Source organism: Anas acuta, chromosome 3 (assembly GCF_963932015.1).
Source record: "Anas acuta chromosome 3, bAnaAcu1.1, whole genome shotgun sequence".
Classification (NCBI taxonomy): domain Eukaryota; kingdom Metazoa; phylum Chordata; class Aves; order Anseriformes; family Anatidae; genus Anas; species Anas acuta.
The window spans coordinates 103040142-103067145 of record NC_088981.1 but is presented as its reverse complement, the minus strand read 5'-3'; the positions used below and the strand labels follow the sequence as shown (position 1 = coordinate 103067145).

General features: G+C 50.1%; 1 protein-coding gene across 7 annotated transcripts in view; it reads right to left on the bottom strand.

The window, feature by feature from the left end:
• Nucleotides 1–4299: 4299 nt before the first annotated feature.
• The window catches only part of HPCAL1 (hippocalcin like 1), a 43758-nt gene continuing 21053 nt past the window's right edge, over nucleotides 4300–27004 (bottom strand). The window contains exons 1-4 of one of the 7 annotated variants that reach the window (XM_068678588.1): nucleotides 26623–27003; nucleotides 7867–8269; nucleotides 6610–6715; nucleotides 4300–5521 (exon numbers count right to left, since the gene is read on the bottom strand). In XM_068678588.1, the coding sequence (XP_068534689.1) occupies nucleotides 5424–5521; nucleotides 6610–6715; nucleotides 7867–8244 (582 nt within the window). In that variant the 5' untranslated portion in view covers nucleotides 8245–8269; nucleotides 26623–27003 and the 3' untranslated portion in view covers nucleotides 4300–5423. Of the gene's footprint in view, nucleotides 5522–6609; nucleotides 6716–7866; nucleotides 8336–18760; nucleotides 18909–26622; nucleotide 27004 lie in introns of those variants that run through there. The other 6 variants (XM_068678586.1, XM_068678587.1, XM_068678590.1 and 3 more) reach the window with 6 other exon arrangements.

Sequence of the window (27004 nt, the reverse complement as noted above, 5' to 3'; positions counted from 1 at the left end):
ATGGCCATGGGTACCCAGGCCTGGAGGCTCCGGGCCCAGGACACTGCCATGGGGGCAGGCCCGGCAGCCCCGGCTCTGCCCCAGCAGCTGAAGGAGGTTTCAGAGGCCACTGCAGCCCTGTGTGATGCTTGGTTCACAATTCAGTAACATCCCAAACCCAAAGGCTCCCCCAAAGCCAAAGCATGGTATAGATTGTAGGGGGCCTACAGGAAAGCTGGGGAGGGACTCTGTCAGGGGGTGTAGTGATAGGACAAGGAGTAATGGCTTTAAACTACAAGAGGGTAGGTTTAGATTAGCTATTAGGAAGAAATTCTTCACTCAGAGGGTGGTGAGGCACTGGCACAGGCTGCCCAGAGAAGCTGTGGATGCCCCATCATCCCTTCATCCCTGGAGGTGTTCAAGGCCAGGCTGGATGGCCTGTGGTTCTGTGACTGAGAATTTAGCTGATATTTTCAGATCTACCCAAAGTGATCCCAACATCATGCTCATTTGGCCTTCTTTATTGTTTCTGAACAGTTAGGACTTTCCTTTGTTTCTGACTACTTTTTTTTTTTTTTTTTTCTAGTCAATACTAGGCAATATAAGTTATATTTTCACTGTCCAGTCAGCAGCACCGAGAAGCACCAAGCTTTCCACCAGCTCTGGTTTTATCCCAGACAATTCTGTATCGCTGGAAAACTTTATCCCACTGCCTCTCTCCATCCCTTTCCAGATCATTTAACGATGCCTTACTGCCAAGACTGCTAACAGATTAATGAGGCAAGACCTTCATTTATAAAAGCCCATTTTGTCTCTTCCCTAATAAATCAAATTTATCCCACGATCTGCAATGTCTGCACTTTGCTGTAGTTTCCACCAGCTTTTTCTGGTTCAGACATCAAGCTTAATGCTCTGGAGTTTCTGTGACTGTCCCTGGAGTCATTTTAAAAAATATATATAATAATCTGGCATCGTATTTGCCAAAAGCTGATAAAAATGAGAGGTTACACTTATCTTCCTGCACTTTTAGTGCACTCAGGTGGACACCACCTGATCCCAGCAATTTGCTGCAGTTCCTTTTAACGGGCTGCTGTAAAACCTTTCCTGTGGCATTTCAGGTTGGCACCGCTGCTCTGACATCCACAGCTGGGGGAAATCGTTTCCACCTGGACGCCCGTTTAAAGAAATAATGTTTTTGCGACTCGGCTTCTCACTTCCACGCTGACTTCCCGAGGTGGCTCCTCGTGTGCACTGCAGCAGGATTTGGTCCCTGCTGGAGGCGGGGGGCTACAAAGTCATCCAAAATGGAAAGTAAGGTTTTTCTGCAAGAGAGTAGAGAAGAAAGAATACCCTTTGGTCCTTTTTGGGTGTTGCCATGGCAACTGAGGCTGCCCCAGCCTGTGCTGCCTGGAGAGCATCACCCCGGTGCCAGGCGGTGGGCGCAGGAGGGGCCGTGCAGAGGCACAGAGTGGGCAGCAGATCCCTTACAGGCATCACGGGAAGGCACCTCACTGCGAGGAAATCAATTACAAAACCACATTTTTTCTGCTTTTCTTTCTGCTTTTCTTTCTGCTTTTCTTTTTCTTTTTTTTTTTTTTTTTTTTTTTCCCATCACTCCTGCAGCTTTCAGTGGTGCAGCCTGTGATGCCTGGGTCCCAAGTGACATTGGGATTTCACCAGGGGAGCGGGTGACCTGCTCAGGTCGTGGGGGGGACACTGGGCTCGTGGCAGTGTGACTGCTGGCCGGCTGGTATCACCCAAACCTCAGGGAGGGGTGGCTCTGAAATCTCCTTCCCCAGGCCCCCCAGCAGGCACCGGCCCTGCTTGCTGGCAAATATCAATAATTCAGAAGGGCAGCAAGCAGCACAGGAATACCCATGGCTGCGCAACACTAACATCTGAATTAGCCGAGTTTATTTTATTTTCTCCAAGGAAAGAGTGTGCAGTGTTTGTGTTTTGTTCCTGGTTATTAATGGCAGATTAATGCAGAAGCGTTGTGCTCACGTTTCCCCAAGGAGCAAGCTGCCAGTGCTGTGCCTGCTGCCAGCCGCAGCCGCTTGGATGTGGAATCGGTGATTTACCCCAAAACGGGTCCAGGGAAGTAGTGAAAAAAAGGAATAAAGAGAAGGAGGGAAACCTAAAGGTTCGGCAACAACCTGGCTCATGGCTGAGTGGGGCCAGGTGGGAGGAAGGCGTCCTGCGGGGAGAAGTTCCCAGCACGGGGTCCTGCCGAGGTGACACGTTTGCACTTTGAAAGAAAAGAGCAGGGGAGGTTTAGCTTGGACATTAGGATGAATTTATTCATGGAGAGGGTGGTGAAGCATTAAAAGGGGCCGTGCAGGGAAGTGGAGGAGTCCCCATGCCTGGAGGTACTCACTTCTCACCTTCAGAGAAGAGAGTGCTCCCTCCAGCTACATCCCAAACAAAGACTTCATTTAGGATAAACCACTTCTCCATCAGGACGAGCCCGACTGCTGTCCGTCTGTCCAAACACCCCAAGCTGGCTGTGGACTTACCCCTTCCAAGCCTCCGGGACAGCTCCTCGCCTCCTCCTTGGGGCTGGTGGCTCCTGCCTTGTCCCCACACTTGGCAGGAACCCAGGCACCCCCAGGCTGGGACCTCCAGGAGAGCCTCTGTGGGTGCTAACTTCGTTCGGGAGGCGATGGCATGATTTAGGATTAGCCTAACGGGGCCTGCGATTCCTACAGAAGAGCCTGAATTGATGTGGTAATTAGCCAGAGCTTTCAGAGGCAGTGCCGGGTATCTCCATGGTGAGAGAATAATTACACAGCTTATTAAAGCGAGGTAAAAATGGACCCGTTGATGGGTTTTTATTTATTTATTTTGAGCCAAATTCCACTTTTGCTAAGTTAAACTCACGGCCTCGGAGGGGCTCGTCCCAGCAGAGCCGAGGTGTTCGAAGTCAGCTAGCGGCCGTGGGTGCCCAGCTCCAGCATCTGGAGCGGGTCTGGTTAAAGGCTGGGAATGCGGTGGAAAAAGCAAGAAACAACCTAATAAAAAAAGAAACATGGGACCAGAACCTGCTTTGGCTGATCAGACACCTCCAGATGTCCCTTCCGACATCAGCCCTGCTGTGATCCCGTGGTTCTGTGAGAGGCAGAAGTTGGGCTGGGGGAGATGTTGGGGAGCATCACCCATGTATGCTGTGGAGAGATGTGCAGGCAGATGGACCCAGCTGTAGGGCAAGGTCCCATCTGCACGTGGTGGCCGTCAACAAGCCTTCCCTCCTGGACATCTCAGCACATTTTAATGCCAAAATTGCAAAGCCAAAGAAATAGGATTGTTTTTTTTTCTCACCACTAGAAGTCAGCTTTCGTTTGTTTCCCCCCAAACACCCAAAATGGGCTTTTTGTAAGATTTTTTTTTTTTTAAAAAGAACAGTTTGGGTTTTGTCAGTTACTCAAACTTGCTATTCACCAAAGACAGAGGCGGAAACCAGGACAGATGTCAGAAAAAAATGAAAAAAGGACCACTCCCAGACTCAGACAAACGATGAGAAAAAAGACCTGATGCGTTTCCGAACGCTACATCGAGACAACTCTTAACATCCTCGCTACCCAGAGCAAGGGGACATGGTGCAGCACCCGAACAAAAACACACCTGACTCATTTTAGGATCCCACAGACCTGCCGCGATTCAAATGCTGCGGTCCCCTCGGGGGTACGGTCCCGCAGCAGGCGCGGGGACGGTTCCGCACGCTCGCCCAAGTGTGGCTGCATGGGTGAGCCCAGGGTGACCGCTGCACCTCTGCCGCAGCACCCCGGGGTCCCCTCGGGACCTCCATCCCCCAGCCACCCATCCCCTGCGAGAAGAGCCTCTTGTGGAAGCTCATCTGTGGTCAATTCAGTGCTTTAGCACTTCCCTGCATGAGCAGTGAGGCTGCCGACAGGCTGAAAGCAACCACCAGACTTCTTGTGTTTGTTTTTTTTTCCCCCAATACCTTTTTATTATTTTTCCTTGGCTTGCAGATTCCCAAATAGCTTCGCTTTCAGGGCTGCGTCCATCCGCAGGGCGTTGCAGCTGGAAGGCAGGTTGGTTTCACGGCTCAGCTCGGAATTTCTGCGGAAACAAAGTGATGAAGGCGCTCCTCAGCACTGACATGAGGCTGTATTTTGTGCTGTACTGACCTAATGGTGCAGTTCTATCTGGATTTAGTGCAAACACAACTTTTTTATTCATTTAATAGTGAAAATCAAAGCAGCCAAAACCTGTCCCGGACAGGGCAGGGATGGGGAGCCACCTTCCACCAAATAGGTGACGACACAGATTTGCTGCGGGGGTGAAAAGAAGACAGCTATGGACAAGAAAAGTAGTCTTTTATTTCAATTGATATTTCTTGGCATTAGGCAGATATTAAATAACACTGGAATGCACGAGACTAGTAACGTATCGACAGCGAGAGGGAGGAGGAGGTGCAGCGAGGTCGGGAAGAGCGGTGCGAGTCACGTCACCTCATGTCACTCGGAAGCCATTTCACGCAGCGACCACCATAAAGTAGGACTCCACTGAGAAATACAAAACGACGATTGCTCCTTTCGGGGCTGCCATTAGGACAGCAAGGCCGGAACAACCGACAGCGAGAACGAACGAAGATTGGCATTCAGTAATTAAACAGAGTGAGATATCCACGAACTGCGAGTCATGCATCTCTTCTGGAACGGCGGCTGGCTAATGCATAAATACCACGAGAAAACAATCATCTCCAAGAGCGGAATAAATCACAGACAACTAGAAGAAACAAAGCTTGAAGTCTATTGTATGCCTTAAATAGATGACCTAAATATTTAAAATTTTACTTCACCATATATATATAATTTATATATATATTAAAAGAAAGTAAAGACCATTAGATAAGTGCAAGCAATTTTCCTCAAAAAGAAAATTGGAACCATGCCCAGGAAAGCTGCGTTTTTGTTTTGTTTTATTTTTTTTTCCTTTTTTATTTTTTTAAACTTTCTACTCCGTTCAGTCCACCTTTTTTTTTTCTTTTTTCTTTTTTTTTTTTTTCAACATAGTCATTTCCGAAGCAAAATAAATTACCTGCCATCTGCTACGTCGGGTCAAAGTCCTACCTAGCGTCTTCCTGGGACGAGGGGAACAACCATCTTCCTTCCAGCAGGCTAAGCGAAGTGGTATCTGACGGGAGATCGGAACCCTTTGGATCTGCATGTAAACATACCTTCAATTTACCCTTAACACGTGCAGAGTGAACCAAAACATTACGGGAAAGCAGAAATGGAGCTGCCGAAGGAGAGCTGCACTGGTGTTAGTGAGGGGCGCGAGGGCTGTTTTCACTCAGACACACACAATCTGGCAATGGTATCTTATCCGCTAACTGTTGAGGAATGATTGAGAAGGCATCCATTTGCGAGCAAAGCTTGAAGGACAAGCCGAGATTCTGGTTGCAAACTGTCCGCTTTGTATCAGAATTGACTCGCGCTGCTGGGGTCGCACTGTAACAACCGCACGATGGAGGGATCGCTCTTGGCACCTTTGATGAACTCCTCCAGGGACAGTTTACCTTCAAAGGAGGACAGGCAAAACAGAAGAGAGAAAAAAAAAAGTCATTCGTTGCTGCCACTCACTGTAGATTAAAAAAAAACCTGCAGAGAAGCAATTCACGTATATTTAATCTATTGCAAATGCATTTCAGGGAATTTAGTGCAATGCACAGCAGCCAAATCCTGCTCAAGCCCTTAAGCCTGGATGCATTTTTCTTCTGCAAAACAATCTAGCGTAAAAACCTGTCATTTCTCATTTAAAAAGACAGCGCCGAATTAAAAATGAAATAAAACGTACAACCGTTGTAATATCGGCAGCTTTCCGTCCCAGAACTGGGCCGTACAAATGGCACAAAACATGAACAGGAGGTGTGGTACCTGCCCGTGTGTGTGCTTTGCACACAATGCTCCCAGTGCTGTGCTGTGTTCAACCTAACCGTGCCAAATCTCTCTGCTTTCACCGCTCGGTGTGAGCAGTGGCAGCCCCTGCTGCCCCTCCAAGCCCCTCACTGCCTCCCTCCTGCTCCAAGAGCTCAGGGTTCAATCCTAGCTTCTGGCTAATGTCTCCAAAAAAATTGTTTTCTTCACTTTTTGTAGTCTGAAAAAGAGGGCTCCTCATGATCAGGAAGCTTATTAGCGTTTCCCTTTCCTCGCAGTGCTGAAAAGCAGCACCCAAAGAAGCTTTTAGCCGTGTCCCATGGCCGAGTGGGGCAGAAGGAACATTTCAAGCCACCGAGAGGTGCAGCAGATCCATCCCTGGCTCCCCGGCAGGGAGCGAGCATTGCTAACGTGGGAGCCTGCACCAGCCTCTCTCCGTTACCTTTCCCCCCTGCAGATTTTGTTGTTTGGCAGCGCGTGGCTCACGGGGCGATATTTTACCAGGAACAAGCTGCCTTTATCTCAGCGACAAGGTGCAGCAGATGGAGGATGCATAGAGCAGCTTTCGCTGTACATTTTGTCATGAAATGCTCTAAAATCAGACACAGCCTTTCTAGATATAAAGCCATATAAAGCCATATAAAGCTACAGGTCTCTGTGTCAGCACGAGAACCACATCCTCGCCCCGCTGAGCATCTCCCCCTCGAGCAGGACGAGGCTGAGGCCGTACCGTCATTGTTTGTGTCCATCTGTCTGAAGATCTTGTCTGTCCGCTTCTCTGGAGTGGATTCGTCTTCTGGCATTTTCATTACCGATGAAACCATTTTGTAGATTGCCTGAGTATTAAAAAAAAAAAAAAAAAGGACATAGGAAAAACATGACCCGAACTACAAAGCATCAGGACTGAGAAAAATAATTTAAGCTTGCAGCAATAAAAAAAGGGCAGCTGACCCAGCAGGCAGCTGCGGGACTTTATAAACCAAAACAAATATGAATTTCTAACTGCGGGGTTTTTTATTTTTCTTTCCTGTGTTCACTTGCACTTCAAAGAAGCACCCACGCTGCTGGGTCAGTTTAAGAGAAAGTCAGGGTTTGGGCTAACGTGCAAGCGGGTCTGAGCCAAAATACAGGAGCAAAGCACCAGTGCATGGCTCTGCTCTTGGAGATGAGACCTTTATCCTCCTGGAATGCACTGGGGACACCAAGCTGGTTTGGACCCACCTCAGCTAGGGGCTGGACCATGGGGTGATGGTGGCTGTGGTGGGAAGGGACCTCTGGAGGCATCTGGTCCTACCTCTGCCCAAGCAGGGACACCTGCAGCAGGTTGCCCAGGACCATGCTTTAGTGATGGGACGCAGCAGGTCAGGTTGGTGGTTGGATCTGATGACCCTGAAGATCTTTTCCAACCTAGACAATTCTAAGATTCCATGCCCAAGAAGCTTCTGAGTATCTCCCGAGGAGGGAGACCCCAACACATCTCTGGGAACCTGCTCCAGTGCTCGGCCACCTGCACAGAAGTGGCCCCTGGTGTTCAGGGGTACTCCTGTGTGTCAGGATGGAGAGCATCCCGCCGCCAGGATGGATGCCACCAGCCCCAGAGCCAGCCGTAGGGCCATGCTCCCAGCCTTCAGGGGATGAGGGCATGATACAGTCCTCAATTTTGAGCTCACGTTGACTCCGATTTGACGTTTCAGAGCCTGTGGTATCGATTTGGAGGTTAACCAGGTGAGCAGAATCTGCATTTAGGTCTTTATGGCCCCACCAAAACCCCACCAAGCACTCCTCAGGGAGAGCTCCAAGAGTTAGGCCTCAGGGTGGTCACAAGGAGCCTCACTTGTCTCTCAGGACCATTTGCACCTCCTAGGTCCCACCGTGGCCCCAAAGTGCCGCTTGGGGACACGGCAGGGACCCATCCCCACACACCAAACACCTCCAGCCCCGAAGGTCTCGAGCTAAGCCCATCAGATCGCAGACAGAGCCTCCTCACCTGCACGATTTCCAGCATCTCCCCGCGGCTGATGTACCCGTTGCCGTCCAGGTCATACATGCTGAAGGCCCACTTGAGCTTCTGCTCCAGCTTGCCCCGCGAGGTGACGCTCAGGGCGATGATGAATTCCCTGAAGTCGATGGTCCCGTCGCCGTTGGTGTCGAAGGTGCGGAACACGTGCTCGGCGAACTTGGAGGCGTCGCCGTAGGGGAAGAAGTTGGCGTAGATTTTTTTGAACTCCTCCACAGTCAAATGGCCCGTCGGGCAATCTTTTAGGAAGCCCTTGTACCACTCCTGCAGCTCGTGGTCCGTGAACTCGGTGTTCTCCCGCAGGTCCTGCAGCACCTCGGGGCGCAGCTTGCTGTTCTGCTTCCCCATCCTCGCCCGGAGCCCGGCTCAGCTGCTGCCAAGCAAGAGAGCACCCGCGTCAGCTCCAGCCCCGTGCGAGCCCGCCTGCCTGCTGCACAGCCTGTACGGGGCAAGGGGACAAGGGCAGAAGGAGGATGAGAGCACAGAAGGACAGGATTGGAGGGTTGGAAGGGACCTCCAGGCACCATCGGGTCCAACCCCCCTGCCAAAGCAGTTTCCCTAGAGCAGGCTGCCCAGGCAGGCGTCCAGACGGGCCTTGAATATCTCCAGAGAAGGAGACCCCACAGCCTCCCTGGGCAGCCTGTCCCAGTGCTCCGTCACCCTCACCGTGAAGAAGTTCTTCCGCATGTTGGTGCGGAACTGCCTGGGCTCCATTTTGTGGCCATTGCCCCTTGTCCTGTCCCCACAAACCACTGAGAAGAGGTTGGCCAAATCCCTCTGTCTCCCACCCCTCAGGTATTTGTAAACCTCGATAAGATCCCCTCTCAGTCTTCTCTTCTCCAGGCTGAGCAGACCCAGGTCTCTCAGCCTCTCCTCACAGGGAAGATGCTCCAGGCCCCATATCATCTCTGTGGCCCTCCGCTGGGCTCCTTCCAGATGCTGGATTTGCCTGTCCCGCTAGGAAAGCACCCTATTTTATTTAACTCCCTCAGTTAACGTGATGTGGGGCCATCTCCTCCCTCCCCATTCCTCCCTGAAGCAGTGTCACAGGACCCCAGTGAGACTGGGTTGGCACAGCAGCTCCTTCCACCTTTACTGGGGCTGCTGCACCTCGGTAAGCTTGTTCGGTAAGTTCAGTACTCCACAGCACGGGCAAAAGGTGAACATCACGCTTTTATTGGGGTTTTTAGGAGCGGGGAGGATTGTCCCCTGCTGTGACAGTGCCCGTGATGTGTGGGTGGCCTGCACAGGCCTAGCGACAAGCAAGAGCCTTCAACACGGCAAAAGACAGTCAGGGGGGACTTAGGAGAGGCAAGAAAATGGATATCCCGATGGATTTTTGGATCTTATCCCTTCCAGGATAAGGCCTGGGAGGCCCTTTTTGTGGCCTCCCAGGCTGAGCAGTGCTGCCGCCTCTGCGCAGATCCACGGAGAGGCTGAGGAGCATCTCCCACCCCGATCCCAAAACGCCCAGCACAACGGGACCACAGCCTGGGAGAGCCCCACTGGAGCAGCAACGCACGCAGAAACCAGCACCAGGGAAAAACGTAACGGGGCTGAGCGCTTCCCAAAGAGCAAAACATCCCAGGCATGCGTAAGAACCTAAAAAAATGTTAAAGGTCAGCACAAAGTAAGTCGCTGTGCAGCAGAGGGCTGGTCACCAGCTGCGTTTAACCTCGTTTTATCTGCATCCCACTTGTGCTCTCTGTCACCTCGGCAATGGGGAAAATCCCCGTCCTGCCCCGTGGCTTGATGCTCGGAGACAAAACCAGCCAGCTGCTCATTAGTGCAACGTGTCGGGCGTCGCAGAAACCTCTGTTATCATGGTGCTGCTGCTTTCTAGAAAGCTGCAGCTATTTCAGCTCCCAAGCTTTATTTCTGCTCCTTGCTGGGCAGTTTTCTGCGTGTCCCATACCTCTGCTCACCCCAAGTGTGTAGGAAAGCTCCTGGTCTCTGCCAGCATCCCCTGCAGGAATGCCCGGGGCCATTCCCCTTTTTCCTAAAATACCTTTATTATTCCCTTAAAAAGAGAGGCAAGAAGTTACCCTCATTCATCGGGCTTCAATACTCCTAATTGCAGGAAGATGTATCCCAATATTTGAATGGATGCTTATTTAATATCAGCCTCGAAAGCTTTATACCCCAGCAGTCTTTGCATTCAACAAGAGATGCTTTATTTCCACCCTCCCACCTCTTTTGGGTCACATTATATCAGAAAAGTGATGTGCAACGACCTAAACACCTTTTTTTTTTGCATACGAGTTTTCTGAAAGGCTCGATAATGCGCTCAACCCAACTCCAACCCCGTCGCTGCTGCCAGCAATTTGCTAGGAATAATTAAACAACCAGCATTAACGTTAATTTATTAAAGCACACCTAAAAAAAAACCCTTCGACGTGGATCGAGCTTCAGGTAGCTGCTACAAAGCGAAACGGCCCATTAATGATGACAGCCGCTGGCCCCCAGCTGGCATTTCACTCGATTGCTGTGAAATGCTTTCATCAAATCACTTCCCAGAGGCTCGGCGGCTGCTTTCGCCGCGAGACCACTCGGAGGAGGGCTGCTGATGGAAACGGCAGGCAGTGGGCTCGGGACGCTGGGCTCAGCGCCGTGATGAGGGCTGCGGGTTGGCGTGGTGCTGGGTTCTTGTTCCTGCCAGGAGCAGGAGGTGTTCGGGGCTTCCAGCGCTGTTGTGCTGGCTGGATTGCCCAGAGGAGCAAAAAGAAGTATAAAAATGCTCCTGAGTCCTACCTGAGCATGAATATCTTCTTCTTTCTGGGCTCACAGCAAAATCCCAGTGATGAGCAGGTCACCGAGGCCAAGCCAGAGAGCTCGGTGCTGCCCCTTTGCCACAAGCCCTATACCTACCACCAGTTATGGCCAGAAGTGATGTTCCCGGCGCACATCACCCAAAAAAAGCAGATTTTTCGCTGCAAACCTGCTGAAGGCAACCCCCTGTGAGCAGAGCTCCTGACGGGATGCTCTCAGCGCATCAGTGACGGCTGCAAGAGGAGGAACAACTCCCCAGAGATGCCCTGCCTGGTCCAAACCTCCTCGGGAATGGACCTGGTGTTAATAAACAGCCCCAGCACCCCACCGAGGGTACGCTGACAAAAACCCCAAATTGCTGCAAAATGAATTAAAAACGGGCTCTGGGCAGGAAGGGAGAGCTGCGCTAGGACCAGCAGATCTGGCAGCTCCTCGGGGAGCTCTCTGTAACGTTTTCCAGCTCAGAAAGGAGAGCTTATTACTGTAAAGGGCAACTATTCCCCAACGCAAGAAGAAAAGCCCAGAAATATTTCGAGCAAATGAGGAAATTAGGTTAATTTGGGTGGGAGCAGTTCGGGCAGGGACGCAGCTTGGTACTTGAGACAGGAAAAGAAAAAAAGGAAAAAAAACCGTGAGTGGATTTTCCTCATCTCCTCCCTTTGCCCTTCTTTTTTTTTTCTTTTTACTGAAACCAAGGGCGAAGCAGGCAGCCTCCTTCTGTCTTTAGGTGCTGTGCGAAGTTGGCAAAGCTTAAAAAAAAAAAACACAACAGTTTAACAGTTTGTTTACACAGGATTACACGGCGAGGAAAACGTGTCAGCGCAGCGCCTGAGCGTACAAGGTCTGCTTCTTCTGAGCAGGTTGGGCTGCGCGGGGAAAAACCCAGGTCATGGTAAGGCAGGGAACAGTTGTGATAGCTGAAAGAAATCTCTGGGGGAGCAGGCTTGTAGGAGAGGTGCCTGCCCCGAACCAGGAAACCAGGGCAATGTTGCAATTGCAATGTTCCCAATGTTCCCAAAGGTCAGGGAGGGAGGAAAAGTGGCAAAAACCTGCAGAGGGCAGGGCTGACGGAGAGATAAAATCCCAACCACGGACTTGGCGTGGCTGGGCAGGCTGGTCGCTGGGTTTTAGACATTTCACACGAGGTGTTTGTTTAATTAATTAAGCTAAAACACATCCTGCTCCGGTGCTGGCCACCAAGGATCAAATTCCTCCTTCTGCACCACCTGAATGAGCCGAAACGTGGCTGTGCCAAGTGCCTGAGCACCTGAGCAAAGCCCGTCACATCGGAGCCACTCACGCGGAGGAGATGAAGAGGTTGGGGACAGTGACACTTGTAAAAGAGATGGTGACAGGCGATAATCGGCCCTCAGAGATCATTGTCGCTGCTAATGATGCTTAAATGGAAATAAAAGTGAGATCTGGCATCCTTCCTCTCCCTAGCCGCAGGTACCGTGCTGAGACAGGGGGCTCTGAGGAGCCCGGGGGGTCTCGGTGTAGCTGATTGGGGTTGTCTTCTTTCAAAGACTGAAAAGAAAAGTTGTTTTTTTTGTTATTATTATTATTTTTTTAATCCTTCCTTTATCTGCCATCAGAGTTTTGCTTACTAAGACGACGATGAAAACTGTGGTTTTGGAGGCACGCCAACCGGCTACCTCGAACAACAATTCAGCTGACATTTGTTTAGATGCCTAATTAAAAACACCGAACCACTGGGGGGAAAAAAAAGAGAGAAATCCTGCCTGTCACTGAGGTTTTCCTTGACCAAGTAACACGGTTATTGCTGACAATTTCGACTACTCAATGTTTGCTTCCCCAAATCTCCGATCTAATAACACCACAGCCGTTTCTTTTATCCATCTGGCTTTCTAAACAAACTTGTTCTCCATTGCCATTTTTTGGTGGTGCTGGGGTGTTTTTTTTGGGTTTTGTTTTTAATCACCGTTTGAATAGAGGACAAAAGCCGCTGGTTAACTTGCTTGCAAGGATACACTCCACGGTGAACAAATCCTGGCAGCCTGCAGGACAGGGAGAGCTCCAAACCTGAGGGATCGGCTGGAAACCCCCTCATCCAGGCCCTTTCTGACATTTTTAGGGGGACAAAGAACATCCAGGTGAAAATCCCCTCTTCTCTGGCATTTCTGTGCAGAGTTCAACACTTGAATGGGACTCATAAAAGAGTTACCCCTAAGATCTCCCTTTCAGATAGCACTATCTTTGTTGTACCAAAGATAATTAAGGTGTGTGGTTAGGTTTTATTGCATCAGGCCCTGGACGGCCAAGCTCTTATGGGCCTGCCCCCTGCTGGTTTGGGATCTTCCCTTTATTATTCTGGCCTCTGCTGAGCCCCTGGCCTGTGCCTGATGTCAACCACGGGTCAGCTCCGCTTCTCACCCCGCCAAACCCAACCTTTTACCCACTTCTCCACTACCTTCCACAACCCAAGGCCCACCCTAGCCAGCGGGACGGCATTTTTTGGGTATCCCCTTTTCCCAAGGGTGACATTTGTGTTTCCCTGGAAATCGGCAGCGACTTTTCTCCTGGGTGAGGAGCCGTGCCAACGAGGCCTTTCCGCGAGCGCCCCGTTTGCGCAACATCAATGCGATCGTTTCTCATCTATTTTTTCCTCTTCGGAGAAACAGGAAAAAAGTGTTTAAAGGACGTGGCGGCGGCTGAAAGGAGGGGAAAGCTGGTGCAGGGTCGGGTACTGACTGGAAGTTTCTGAAGCTGTGCGCTCTCCCAGCCTCTGCAGACATCTCCTTTCAGCACACGCGAGCAAGGCTCCTTCCCTCAGCCTTGAAGCTCTTTGCTTGTAGGATGCACGCTAAAAAGGCAAGGCCAGTGAATATCCAACCTCTGGGGCCAGGAAAGTCAGCTGCAGGTTGATAGAAATATTTGGAGCCGGGTAAGAACAGGCTATACCTTAAAAACATTTTGGGTACTCATTCCCTTGTGGTCAATATTTTATATTTTTCAGCTTCTTGGCCCTGAGAAGACAGATCACGGCTTGCTGAGTGTATCTGGAGACCTCTCTTTCCCCCCTCAAACATTCAGAGCTACCACAAAGGGAAGGAGACAGCTCTCAGGACGGCCGGGGTGAACAATAGGGCGCTGCCCCGGCGCGCGGGGCTCTGGAGCGGCTCCAGGCAGGGTGGGGACTGCACGGAAGCAGACAAAAGCGTCGGTGGGGTTGGGAGAGAGATCTGCGTGGAGGAAGCGCTTCCTCCGTCCTGCAGCCCGCAGAGAGGGCGAGAGCTTTAAATAGCCCTCCTCCAGGGCGCTGCTGAAGGGTTGTCATCGAAAGAAAGTCCCATCTGGTGGCGGGCTGGCACCCAAAGGTCCAGAGCCCCAAGAACATCCTCTGCTGGACAAGGAAAACCAGGGAATTGGGGCAGAAGCTGGAAAAAGCCCTACAGTTTCCCTCAGCGATGCCATCCCAGCATCACACTGTTCCTCAGCCCCATTTATCCGAAGGCACGGAGGCATTCCCTGCTCCACCTGTCCCTCTCGGAGCTCCTCACCACCCGTGGATCCATCAGCCTGGGGCACAGCAGACACAGGGACTGGTGCTGAGCAAAAAAACACCCCTTCCCCGATAAATATCCATGGAATATTTGCTTTTTGGGGGCACAAGGGGATCACAGAGTACAGAAACATGGATTTGCAGACCAGCCAGGTATTTTCTCTGCACGTTATGGCACCGGGTATCGGATCTGACCTGGAGCTGGAGGAGGTTTCCTCTGAATATCTGGGAGCTGAGCAGGTGCCGGAGCCCTGGCACGGGGCTCTCAGTGCGTGTGCTTGGTTGTAGCACTGCTCGCATGCCCTATTATCCATCCAGAGCATCAGCTTATAGGAAGGGAGCCTGGTTTGCTGGTTTCCAGCACATTTAGTGCCCTAAAGCGCACACGCTGCCTGTTAGCCCAATAGAGGAGGGCTCGAGCTGTGCCCAAGTTGTTAAAATCGACTTCTCCGGCGCCTTGAGTGGGCTGGAAGATGTAATAATGGAAAACGAGGGAGAAAGAGGAAGGAAACCACAGGTTTGGAAAACATTGGGCTAGACAGATTGAGGAGCAATGTGGGAAAAATCCAGTCCAAATTCTATTCAAGAAACAAAAACAAAGCTAGAGGCGGGTCAGAAGGAGCAGAGCTGTGCACGCAGCCCTGCCTGGCTCCCTGGGAAGGAAGGAACGAGGCTGCTCCGAAACGGGACCGAGCAAACAACCGGCGGCTTCCCGGAGGAAAAAATGAGTTTGTGAATGGCTTTGCACACAGCAATTACCCACCGGCGTGGAACAGACGGCTGTGGTTTCAACCTGCCGAGATAGCCATCGAAGCTGCGCTCGTGCCAAAACCAGGGGAGATGGCTTATCTGCTCCTCCCCGCTTTTACAAGGGAGAGAAGGAGCCGAGCTATTTGTCACAGCAGTTACCTGCCCGGTTCTGGGTTCACGGGACGGCAAAGTGCGATCTGCAGAAGTGCAGAAGTTGTAAAACTCCCAGGTTATCTCCGGTAATTCATATTAGTGTGAGCACTCGGCCGAGGAGGCAGCTTTGTTGTGCTGAAATTGGGCAAAGCACAGCAAGGAACAGCCCGGGGCAACACCAAATTCATGGCCTGAGCACCAAGGGCTAACCCACAGTCACCCCAGTCAGGCTTTCATGGGATCTGATCCCTCCAACAGCTCCAAATCACCTCCTAACACCCAGCCCAAAGGCACCCACTGCTCGTGGAAGGCTCCTCACCCCTCCCCAGGACGATATTTTCCTCTCTCCGTGTCCCCAGCCACCGAGACGGCACAGACTGCCCCCAAATTCTGTGCACCCTCTGACGCAGGGTCACCCACCTCTCTCAAAACCTCCTCCCGACCTTCTTTTACATGGACGGGAACTCCGTGGCAGCAGACAGTGCAGCTACACTGATCCTCTGATAAGGTCTAAGGGAAGAGATGGGGAGCTCAGTGGAAAAAGAGCATAAGAAATAACGTCCCGGCTTGCTGCTGGAACATCTCCACGCACAGCACAAGTTGCACAAGGAGTTTCCAGTCCCTTCTCCAGCTCCAAGTGTCCCGCGACCAGGGAGGACCCCACTTGCCACCGCCAGGGCAGGCAATAGCGGTGCATTTGTTTAAAATAAATCAGAAAAAAAGCCAACACCCGGGCTTGTAGGAAAACAAACAAACAAACCTAACCACAGCCTTCGCTCAGGAGACCACAATCGCTCTCTGTTTGCTGTTTGCTTGGATCTGTGGACTGGAAAACATCCTCAGCAAGTGCAGCTCCTCACACCCACGTATTTCTATTTTATACATAATCCAGCTGTTGTTGTGGTTGTGTTTTTTTTATTTCTTAAGTGGGAGATTCGGGCCTGACCTACCGGAGGAACAGCTGTAACGAGCGGAGAGGCCATCAGGCAGTTTGCTTGGGACACGAAAATGGCCCTTTGCTAGAGCAGCGAGCACCAGAAGAGGTGCCAAGGACAGCAGGGGAGCACCCCAGGGAGGTGTTCAATGCCTGGTGCCATCAGCAGCCCTCAGCAAGCTGCAGGCCCCCTCCAAATCCAGCCTGGGTGTCCGAGGAGAGGAGCCAGGGACAAAGAGGAGGTGCCTGAGAAAGAGCGGCACGTGGTAAGGCTAAACAACACCGTGCCGGCTTGCTCTGCCTCAAAAGGTTGCAGAAAATCACCTCCCAGCCCATAAAACACCACCCAGTCTGTCCAGACTGAACACACTAGGTGCCTTATGTCTGTAACTCGACGAACACTTTTCCCCCTGTGGACACAGGAATTCTGCTTACCTTCATCAAGCTGCAGTGCCAGAAGTTGTTCGAGTGCACCACAAAGAGCAACTAAGAAACATCACAGCCTTTGGCAACAAGCAAATGCAGATTTTGGCACCGGGCCTCCCAGGAACGAGCTGAAGCACAGCACAGCAACCCACCCCGTGCTTCTCCAAGGACCGCAGCAGGCTGTACGCAGGCACGGCGAGGCCGACGCCTGATTTCTAGAAAATCACCTTCCCTGCTTTATTTTTATTTGACAAATTGAAACCCTAAGTGTCGATCTTCAGGCTCAGTCACAACTCTCCCGCGAGCCAAATTGGCTGCTCAGATCATTAGTGCACTTGAGGCCAACTTCACATCCTTCTGTTTATGCTCTGCTAATCTCTGCATTTCTCTCGGTCTGATAATAATGTAAAATAAATAAATAAATAAATCCATTCCACTTTCAGTTTCTGGCTGGAGAAAGTTTCAAGAGTTCAAAAGCTACGGGGACTTTTTTTAATTAGAAATGTTACTCTCCATCTATTTTTGGTAAATAATTCCACTGGGTTTAGGCAATTAAATAGATTGAAACATTCAACATGCAACAACTTAAAGCTACTATCTCTGCTTCTACCCGCTCCCAGCCTCACCTAAGGAGCAGAACTGCAGGGAAAGTTGTTACCAGAAGAAACGCAGGGCCCAGGTGATGCCGAGGTGCTAAAGACACAGCAAGGAGAGCAGGGGAGGTAATGCCTAAGTCAGTTATGTAAGCGGGGAGGCGCGGGGTGAAAGGACAGGAGGACTCTGCGGGCCGGCCGGCCGAAAGCTGATAAAGAGCTTTGGCAGGAAGCAGCCGTCCCGCCGGAGCGGGCCCCAAAACGGCCGTCGACGCTTTCCCTGCGCTCTGTTTTTTTCGTGCTGATGTATTTTTGTTTTCTTAGTTTGCTGCCGAAGTGCCCACGGACAATGATGCCATTAAGCTCTTATTATAGCACGGGATTAGGCTGGGTTTCAGTTTCTGCTGAGCCAGCTCAGCTCCTTCTACATTCGTGGACAGGAACAGATGCTAAAACACAAACGGGCAGTCATCATCAGAGCATAAAAAAGATTTTTTCATGTACCAGCAGTTAACATTTTTCATTTTCACAGCTTCAGCCACAACTGCTCAATAGCCTGCTCCACGTCTAATTACAGTGCGTGAAAGAGGTGCGGAGCGATTGCGTAGACTTTCTTTTAATAACAAAAACACACAACACACCCCAAAATATCAAAAAAACAACAACGAAACTGGCCCAACCAGACAGATGAGAAGCCTCCAGAGAAGCCAAATGGAAAAATGACCTTATCCCCCTGCCATCCTGTAAGTGTGACTGCGGCGCTGGCTTCGCATGCCAAATTGGATTGCAATTAGCCACAGAGGTTCAGCACGAGTTAAAACCACTGGACAGACCTGAGAGCATCTCCCCCCGACGGGGTTTGTCCCAAATGTCCCCCACCAAGCCACCGAGGGAGCATCTCCTCCCAGCAGGCTGGCACCCAGTGCTGGTGGATGCACCCCTGCGAAGCACAGGGCCCGGCAGCACACGCAGCCACTTCTCAGGCTTTTTTGGGGGAAAACACGACAGAAGCTGGCGAGCTGTGAAGTAGAAACACACGATGTAAATATACGGCTGATATATATGCCAGCAGGAACCAAGTTATGCTGAGAAATCGTTGATAAAACTTAGAAGGGGGTTCCGAGCAATCTTTCCAAATCATTGGCTTCTGGATTTGAGGGAAGCAAGGCAGAGCGATGCGCGGAGTAAAATTCATTTATCTCCCAGGGATAAGAAAGAAAGGGTCCCTGCTGGCAGCTTGGACAGAGCCCTGTGCTGCCTGCATTTCTCTGTAACATCTCAGTGACCACAGGCACTGACTAAGCAAGGGAAGTTTCAGTCCTATGTGTACGGGGCAGCCAAAACGATGCAACTTCCTATTGCATTCATCAGCCTATTCGTAAGCACTCGATTATTACAAACGTTTTCAAGCGCGTGTGTCCACTGCGATATTATTTCCTTAAAAAAAAATGAAGAAACAGATAAATAAATGAAGCAACACGTTAGGGGCCGGTGCGGTGTCACAACCGAAAGCGAAGCTCCTCGCATTCCCCACTGCATCACCTCTCACTTCCCTCCGGCAGCGGTTTCAAAGCCTCCGAGCTCTTGGGGTCAGCACACCCAGCTGCATGGGATCCCCTGCCACAAGGCCACGGTAGCACCGCAGGCTGCCGGCTCTTTGATTTTGGGTTCATTTCGGTGGATTTCCGATCGCAGCGCCGTTGCGGTGTTACTGACCTGCTCTGCTGGCCCCTCGCCTGTCCCCTCGGTGTCCCCGGGTCAGGAGGGGGCTTCTCGAGGCGGACACAGGCGGCCCATGGCTCCGGCTGCCCCAGCCGCCACAGCCCTGCGCTCACCAGGAAGTGCAGGCTTGTGGGAGCCTATTTTTAGCTTCTTCTTCTTCTTTTTTTTTTTTTTTTTTATGTACAAAGCCACTTGTTCGTTCTCACTCCGCCCAGCGACGGGTTTCACATTTTCCTTTCTTACACTAGTCAGAATTTGGAAGGAACCGTAAGATCCCATATACCTACATCAGCACCTTTAGAAGCCCCATTGCCACCCAGGCAAAACAGGAGCCTCTAAACACCAAGATAAGTCTTCCGTGAGGAAACGTAGAGAATACTGCACGCTGTGGTGCTGTGGAAACCTACCTCCTGGCTCCCACCTAGGACAAGACACAAAGCAAGGCCCAAGGAGGAACCCCAAATGTTTATTTCCGAGGTGCAGGCTGAAGGTTCCTGAGGTGATTGAGGACTTTGCTGCTGGCTGCTGCAATATGCTGAGTTGGAAGGGACCCACAAGGATCACTGAGTCCAACTCCTGGCTCCACACAGGACCACCCCACGATCAGACCATGTGTCTGAGAGCACCGTCCAAACACTTCTTGAACACTGCCAGTCTCAGTGCTGTGCCCCCTGTCCTGTGGAGCCTGTCCCAGTGCCCAACCACCCTTTCAGTGCAGAACCTTTCCCTAACCCCCATCCTGACCCTCCCCTGTCCCAGCTCCATGCCGTCCCCTCGGGTCCTGTCGCTGTCCCCAGAGAGCAGAGCTCAGCGCCTGCCCCTCTGCTCCCCTCGTGAGGGAGCTGCAGGCCGCCATGAGGCCTCCCCTCAGCCTGCTCTGCTCTGGGCTGAACAAACCCAGGGAGCTCAGCTGCTACCTACATCAGCAAGATGTCCGGATTAAAGAGAGCAAAACCCTCAAGGAAAAATAAACTTACTCAATTTGTGCCCACAGACTGACGTGGCTACACTACCAGGCTGTAACCGCAAAATCACCCATTTTACAGACAGCTTCAGCTTCACCTCAGAGAGAAGCCCCATGCCAGAAGCAGGCCACTTAGACTGGGACATTATAAAAGAGGAATGACTCTTTCAGAGCTCTGAAAGCCCCAGTAAATCAAGGCACTGTTTCTAAGACCAATGATTAACAAATGCTGTACTGGTTCCTCTACAGTTTGCCCTGACGTGCAGCACCAGCAACACCCCCTCTGCTTGGTGGGCACGTGCTGCTTGGACAGCACTTTTCAGACAGCATTTGGATGACACTGAACTTGAAACAAAACCGAGTCACTTAAAATTGCAAGAAGATGTCTGCCTTGGTTTTAGTATCTCACTATTGTGTATTTTTTTTTTACCTCCAAGACAATAGAAATTCAGTAGCTATGTCACTGTACCAGTGCTCTGGGAAGGACAGGGCACTTTCAAGTACACCAAACAGCTGCCAGACACATAGACATTGCTTCCAGAACCTTAACAATAGTAACTTGTTGAATTATGAATATCAATGAATATAAAATTAATGGATGCCTCTATTTAGTAACATAAATGTATGAATTTATATTCCTATTAAACAGGGTAGAATCTAAGACAGTTGGGCCACTCCAGCCATTCAATGGTCCTCCACACTAGGACAAAACGTAGACTCACTGCAGCCATTTATATATCTTTAATAGTTCAGGAATCATAGAGAATCTTCTGTTAAAGCTGGCAAATATTTCTGTGCATTTGAAGCAGCAGAGCTGACTCACGAGTATCTTTTCGCAGCCCAGTCCAACAAATCCATGGTGATACCCAGCGTTTTATTTTATTCATTTAATATTTATTTTGATTTATTAATTTAAAAGTGTTATTTTATTGTAATTAAGAAAAAAAAAAAAAAAAAGAGGATAGTGTCTAGAATGGCCCTGGGCTTTTGCTGTACTGAAGACATTTCACACAAATATCACGGCAAGGCTGAAGGTGTCATTTAGTCACCTTGCCAGTATTTTATCAGCTTCTGCACACAGCCCATTCAACACCCCCTGGAAATGCAACAAGGCATCCCGTACCAAGGTCAGTCAAGAAGTTATATATCACCTTGCCTAAAAAAAATAATGTTATTTGATCTAGGGCAATGGGAGGCATATTTGCTGGCCAAAGGGGAAGCCTCATGCTGTGCCCCCGTGCTCCCTGCCCCTTGAATGCCCACGCGTTCAAGTGCTCTGGCATTCAAGCATCAAGCCCTGTCCTCTCCCACTTCCAACAAAGCCTACAGCCTTCTCCAGCAGCAGCCTAATGGACTGTGTTTATTGCTGCATCCTTCACTTTATAGGTCAACATATACCAGAGAGCTAACAATTCTAAGCTAATCAGATTTCCGTGCAGACTGACAAATGGCTCCCAATAAGAATATAAAAAAAAGCCATAAAATAAACAATCCCTGTAATCAAGTAGCTCAGGGTAATGCAGTAAGTGTGCAGAAAGCTCTCACGCTTTATTAACGCATTTGTTTGCACTTTGCGGCAGTATCCTGGGGGCTGGTGGTGCTGGGGGGACCCCAATTTGAGCACAAGATGTCTGTCTATATTCTTGCTGGTCACTGCTCTCTGTGATCCAACAGCAGTGTGATATTTTAAAACAGAATTAGTGACAGTTCTTTGACATACCATTAGCTCACTCACACAGTGCCAAAGCCTGAACTAAAAACAGTGTGAAGATGCTTGCAAAGGAGGTCTTTGCAGCTCTGCTACATTTGGTCCCTTTGAACTCCAGATCCTACACACACAATCATACACCTTACTCCTAAACAACCTTCCTAGGGATGTGGTAGATTCCCTATCACTGGAGGTCCTCAGGATGCAATTGGACAAGGTGCTCGATAATTTCATCTAGGTTCCCTTTTCTCACGAAAGGCTGGACCTGATGATCTTTCAAGGTCCCTTCCAACATGGGCTGTTCTATGTTTTGTGTTTCAGAAAGATCACTCGTCACTTAAGAAGTTTAATGAGATCGCTTCCATATATCCCATCTCTTCATCTCCCCTCTGGAGCACTTGTGGTGGCTGTGGACACCGCACACTCCAAGAGCCAAACTGCTGAGCCCAGTGAGTAGGTGAGCCAGCAGAGGAGGAGATGCTGGACAAAGAGGCAGGTAGAAAATCACAAGTCCCTGCTCCATGATGGCCCTCGGATGGCTTTAAAGGATGACCAGGACTTCCAGCTAAAACACCAATGTTCCTGGAGGTCTGACACCTGAACTGCTGCACAGGTAAAGGGGATGGCAGATTTCTGCCAAGGTCCCAGATTAGGAGTGAAAGAAAAGCCCTGTGTACACAATACTCTTAATGCAGCTATAAATACACCCCTCTGAACCAAAGTTTTATACGCTGCATTGACACTACTGCCTTAATAGGATTTGCTGGGTAGCCTGAACCAGTTCTGCCTGTGCAGGGCAGCCTTGTGGAGCACTGCAGCAGCATCTTCACAACTCATGCACGTGGGCACAATCGCACATTTTTGGTGTCCCATTCACATTAAAGCAGGAGAATGCTGTGAGAAACTCCTGAAAGGGTCTTTGGGAGCTTGCAGGTGGAGAAAACTTTCAAAGTAAGAAGCTTACCTCACGGTTAAGTGACAGATTGTTCCATTTCTAACACAAATCCTATTTCTTTCTGCTTTCTAGTTACCCTTTTCTATAACGGCAGAACAAGAAGGAAAACAAAAAAAATGCATTATAGAACCCTTTATATCATTTCAAGTAACTTAAAATACTAGATTGCTTCCCTGCTCTAGCTGATTATGTCATCTCGCTGCCTGTTAAGCAAACAAAACCAATTCTCCCCCTAATGAGTCATTATGTTGTCCAAACAACTGTGTAAGATAAGAATTCAAACCTCTCTTACATTCCTTGTATTCCCGATACAGAAATCCTCCCGTTTGGGTTCCCGCCTGCTAACCTCAGTACCGGTAACCAAACAAATCATCTTTTAGTCCGTATCATGTCTAGCACACTGCCTTTGAGTCTGAGGTGTTTCACAGCTGCTGGGGGTGCTGAGAACCGTGCCCAGGTCTTGCCTTGACCCTTCGAGCACCTACAAGATGTACCCACCATCCCTGGGCCCGATGCTGAGCTGTGGTGTCTTCCTGCACAGGACCGCAGCAATATTGGACATGGGCAGACCACAAAGATGTTTTCTGGTACCTCATCACACTGTCAATCGCAAATATCCATCCAGACATGTGCCGCTGGCTCAGGATGAGCTCTCCAGGAAGCCTGTTGCTCCGAGTGTGCTGTGTCTCCCAGGCTTAGGGATGCTGCCCCTCCATGCAGCTCCTCCGTGCTTTTCTGGGATGAGGTTTGGCTACGGGGAGCACTGGGAATTCGTAACACAGAAGAAGCAATAATAAAGCTGACCTCAAGCCGGTTGGGTACACTCATTCTGAAACTGAAGTAGCAAAGACGTGACGCATCATTTTTTCCTACCACAGCCTCAACTGTTATGGAAAATGCATTAGTGAAGAAAGGGGCCGGCTCACGAGCTAACCTCACCTGTCTGCCCTGCTGCTTCAGCATGCACTGCACGGCACTCAAATCATGTACCCAGTGTTTGCACGGATATTTAGAAACCCCAGGCAGAAGTGATTGTCAAAGAGGCATGTAGTTTAAAATTTCATTAAAGAAATGACTATAATAAAATCACAAGTCACTCAATTCACTGGAGGCTGAGTGTTGCCAAGGAAAATTATGAGCCTCCCCCTGAAAATCTCCTTACCTACCCGCAGCAGCAGCTGGACATCTTTATTCAGCACATGCACTAGGCCAGAATAAGGTGATCGCTGAACAGCTTAAAACAAAGAGCCTGGCAACATTTAAGAAGCCTCAACAAACCAAGTGAAACGGTGCTAACGGGCTCCCACAGCTACACCTCGTGCCTGGTCCTCTTCTCACTTTCTGGAGGAGATGGATGGGCAATCTGCTCCCCAAAGCTCCAGTCCGGATGGGTGGCAGACAGGTGGCTCCTTCTGCAAAACCCCTTTTCTTTATTATTTATTTATTTATTTTTTTATTTATTTATGCACAAGTGGCAATTCAGCGCAGGAGGAGGGGAAAGCAAAGCAGACTGGGAGGTAAGGAAAATGCTTGAACGTTAGATTAGGCAAAGTACTCGGCCAGAAAATCTAGATTAAATTAAGCATTCCTGCGAATTTGTAATAGAGGAACAAATGGCTTCCATCTGGAAGCTCAGCAAATTAACTTGGATCCTGGTTAAGAAAACAGCACCAGAGCCCGCTTCCAGAAACGTAAATATCCAGCGTGCATTTGCAATCCAATCACAGGCTAAAAATACGAGACAACGCGGAGTGGAAATCTGATTTTGTGTCTACCCTCTTAATGGGAAATAAAACAAGCGCTCTCTGTAGACACAGCAATCTGGCCCCATTCTTCCTGCTCGGCGACAAGCTGCGGGATGGGTTTGCACCAAGGAAGTCCTTCAGCTGCTCTGGATTGCAGAGCTCACGTGCTGGGGCTGACTTTCCACCCTTGTATCCTACTTCTCCATCTCCTTTTCCATCTCGTGCCCCTGGCTCCTCCTCAGCACCATTCTCAGCTCTCTGTTTATTTTCACCACTTATCTGGTCCTCGTTATTGGAGTATTCGATCTCCTCCTTCTCCTAGAGGATCACTTTTGGCCTTCTGGCAGAATATGAAGTGCTCCTGCCCTCAGCGTGCAGCTGGAGAGCTCAGCCATGGGCTTAAAAATGGGGACACCCTCTGTGCCAGCAGGGAGGAGCAGACCAGGAGGGCAATCTGGAGCAGGAACCTGGCTGAGAAGCTCCCCAGAGGTGCCCACCTCCCTCCAGGCTGCAGGGGATGCCCGGGGAGAGCGGGCTTGGCTTCTGAGCAGCATCCCCAGGGGCCTTCTCTCGCCCGTGCCAAAGGAAGGAAGAGCCATTATAAGCTAATGTCATCCATATGGTCCAAGAACTGATACTGCAAAGGAAGTTTTAGGATGTTCGTAATGCCCAGAAGGCATTCATGGAAAAAAGGACGTCTTGCAGCGGAGGAGATACGGCCGTCTGTGATCACAGCAGGCGCAGCTGAGAGTTTTAAACTGAAGGGGAAAAAAAAAAGCCTCCAGAGAGAGGATAATCAGGAAAATCAGTTAATTTCCACATCTGGTTTTAATAATCAGGAGGATTGGTAGATGTGGACAGACAAAAAAAAGGCACACACTGTCATCTGAACGTCGGAGAACAAAGGACGTATTAACATGGGCAGCGACAGGCAGACAGGGTGGCGGATAATCGGCCAGAAATTCGCAGATGATGAGTAAGAGAGGAGAGCAAGTGTTAACACATGGATCCTGGGAGTCAGGGCAACACAGCGGAAGAGCCAGAAATGGAGAAGCCAGGAGGCAGGAGGAGATGGTAGAAGGAGAAGAAACCCCGGAGAGAGGAGCAGGGGGGGCACCGGTGCGGGGTGGCAGCTTCGGGGCAGCACCACAGAGCTGAAGGTTCACAGAGGGGCAAAAATGCTAGCAGGGGTCATCTTACTGGGACTGGAACTGCCCAAAATACTAAACCGGAGAACCTAAGAGTAAGAACTGGCCATGGATATTCTTGGAAGCAGCAGGGAGCGGAGTTAATCCTCCAGCTGCTGAAGCAGAAAAGGGTGATGCGAACTCAGACACTGTGAGCGCTCACAGAAAGAAACCCTGGAGATGATCACAAGCACAGAGCGATGGTTTAAGCAGAAGAATACTCTGAAATGCAACACAGAAGTTGGCATTTTCAGTTTTCCATAAGCTTTGAGGAATCAAAGGAACTCGGTATGAAAGTCAACTGGGCAGAAGGGCTCAAGGACAAACTTGTAAGAAGCGGAGTGTCTCTTTTTGGCAAAGATGTAAAAAAAAAAAAGAAAACAGCTGGTACTTATAGCCCCAAGCAAAGTGGGGGTGACTGGCTGGGACTGATTCCCAATCTGACTGGTTGGAAAAAAAAAATCACCCAAAAAGGGCTAGTGGGACTCAGCAGAGTGCCTACAAGGAGTGGAATGAAAGGGCTGCTCAGCAGAGGCAGCTGCGTCGCGGAGGTCAGGAAGCAAAGGGGTAAAGAGAAATGGCCAAAGCCGAGCTGAATTAGATTACCCAAATAAAAATAAAGAGCAAAGTCCAAAATGTTCCTCAGCGACACACATGAAAAAAATAAAAGGGAGCAAGTAAGGAAAGTGGCAGTGCAGCAGAACGAGGCCGGTGCCTCTTAAAATGGAAGCAGAAGAAGGGAGAAGAGTTTGGGCTGGAAAAAAAAACACAACACAATGCTGACCAAAAAAAAACCCCAAACCTATTAGAATTGCCTGCACGTTACACTGAAAGTGGGGCAGTTTCTGATCAGGGAGGGAGGTGAAGGATGGCGAAAAAGCCTCACGAGGCGTGGAGAAAAGCATCTTATAAATGAGATGAACTGAGGCTGATTGCCACCTGTGGCTCCATCACTCCGCACCCCCAGTCGAGCCTGCTGGCAGTGCACGGAGGCTCCACGGCAGGAGGGCTGGAGCAGGGCAGGGCGTTTATTTAGGACCAGAGATAATCCCATCCCTTTTGGGACGGGCTCGCAAGCAGGACCACAACAATCCCGGCTGTTGCTGGGTGGGGGCAGTCCGGCTTGTGGTTACTTACCAAACTTTGGCAGCAAATATGGCAAGGCTGCAAAGCCCTAATGTCACACAGCTGCTCATCCCCGAGCTGCTGCGTCCCCAGCAGCAGCAAAATGCATCATTTATAAGCACTGTCAGGGCTCTTCTCCGCGTGAAATTAAGAAAAAAGGTGATTCATTTACCTGAGAGCTCTTTCTTCTCGGGATTAACACAAAAAGTGCAGGATGAAATGGTTTTTAAACCGCCTCTCTCTCCAGCACACGTGTCACCATCAGAGCACGGGGCTGCTTTTAGGGCCAGAGAAGATATTCCCAGCAAGGAGACACAGAGCCACGCACGCAGTCGCCGGCTCCGTGTCTGTTGTTAAAGAGTTAAAGCCCGAACAGCAAAATTCCCACCCCACAAGTCAGCACGGCAACCCTATGATTGTCCAGCTTACCAGGAAAAAAATAAAACAGAGACGGGTGTTGCTGGAACAACTGCAACCAGAATAACTTAAGGAAAGGGTAAAAAGCGATGAGTAACTCCGTGTGTCATGCCCAGCCCCGCCACCTCCAACCGGGC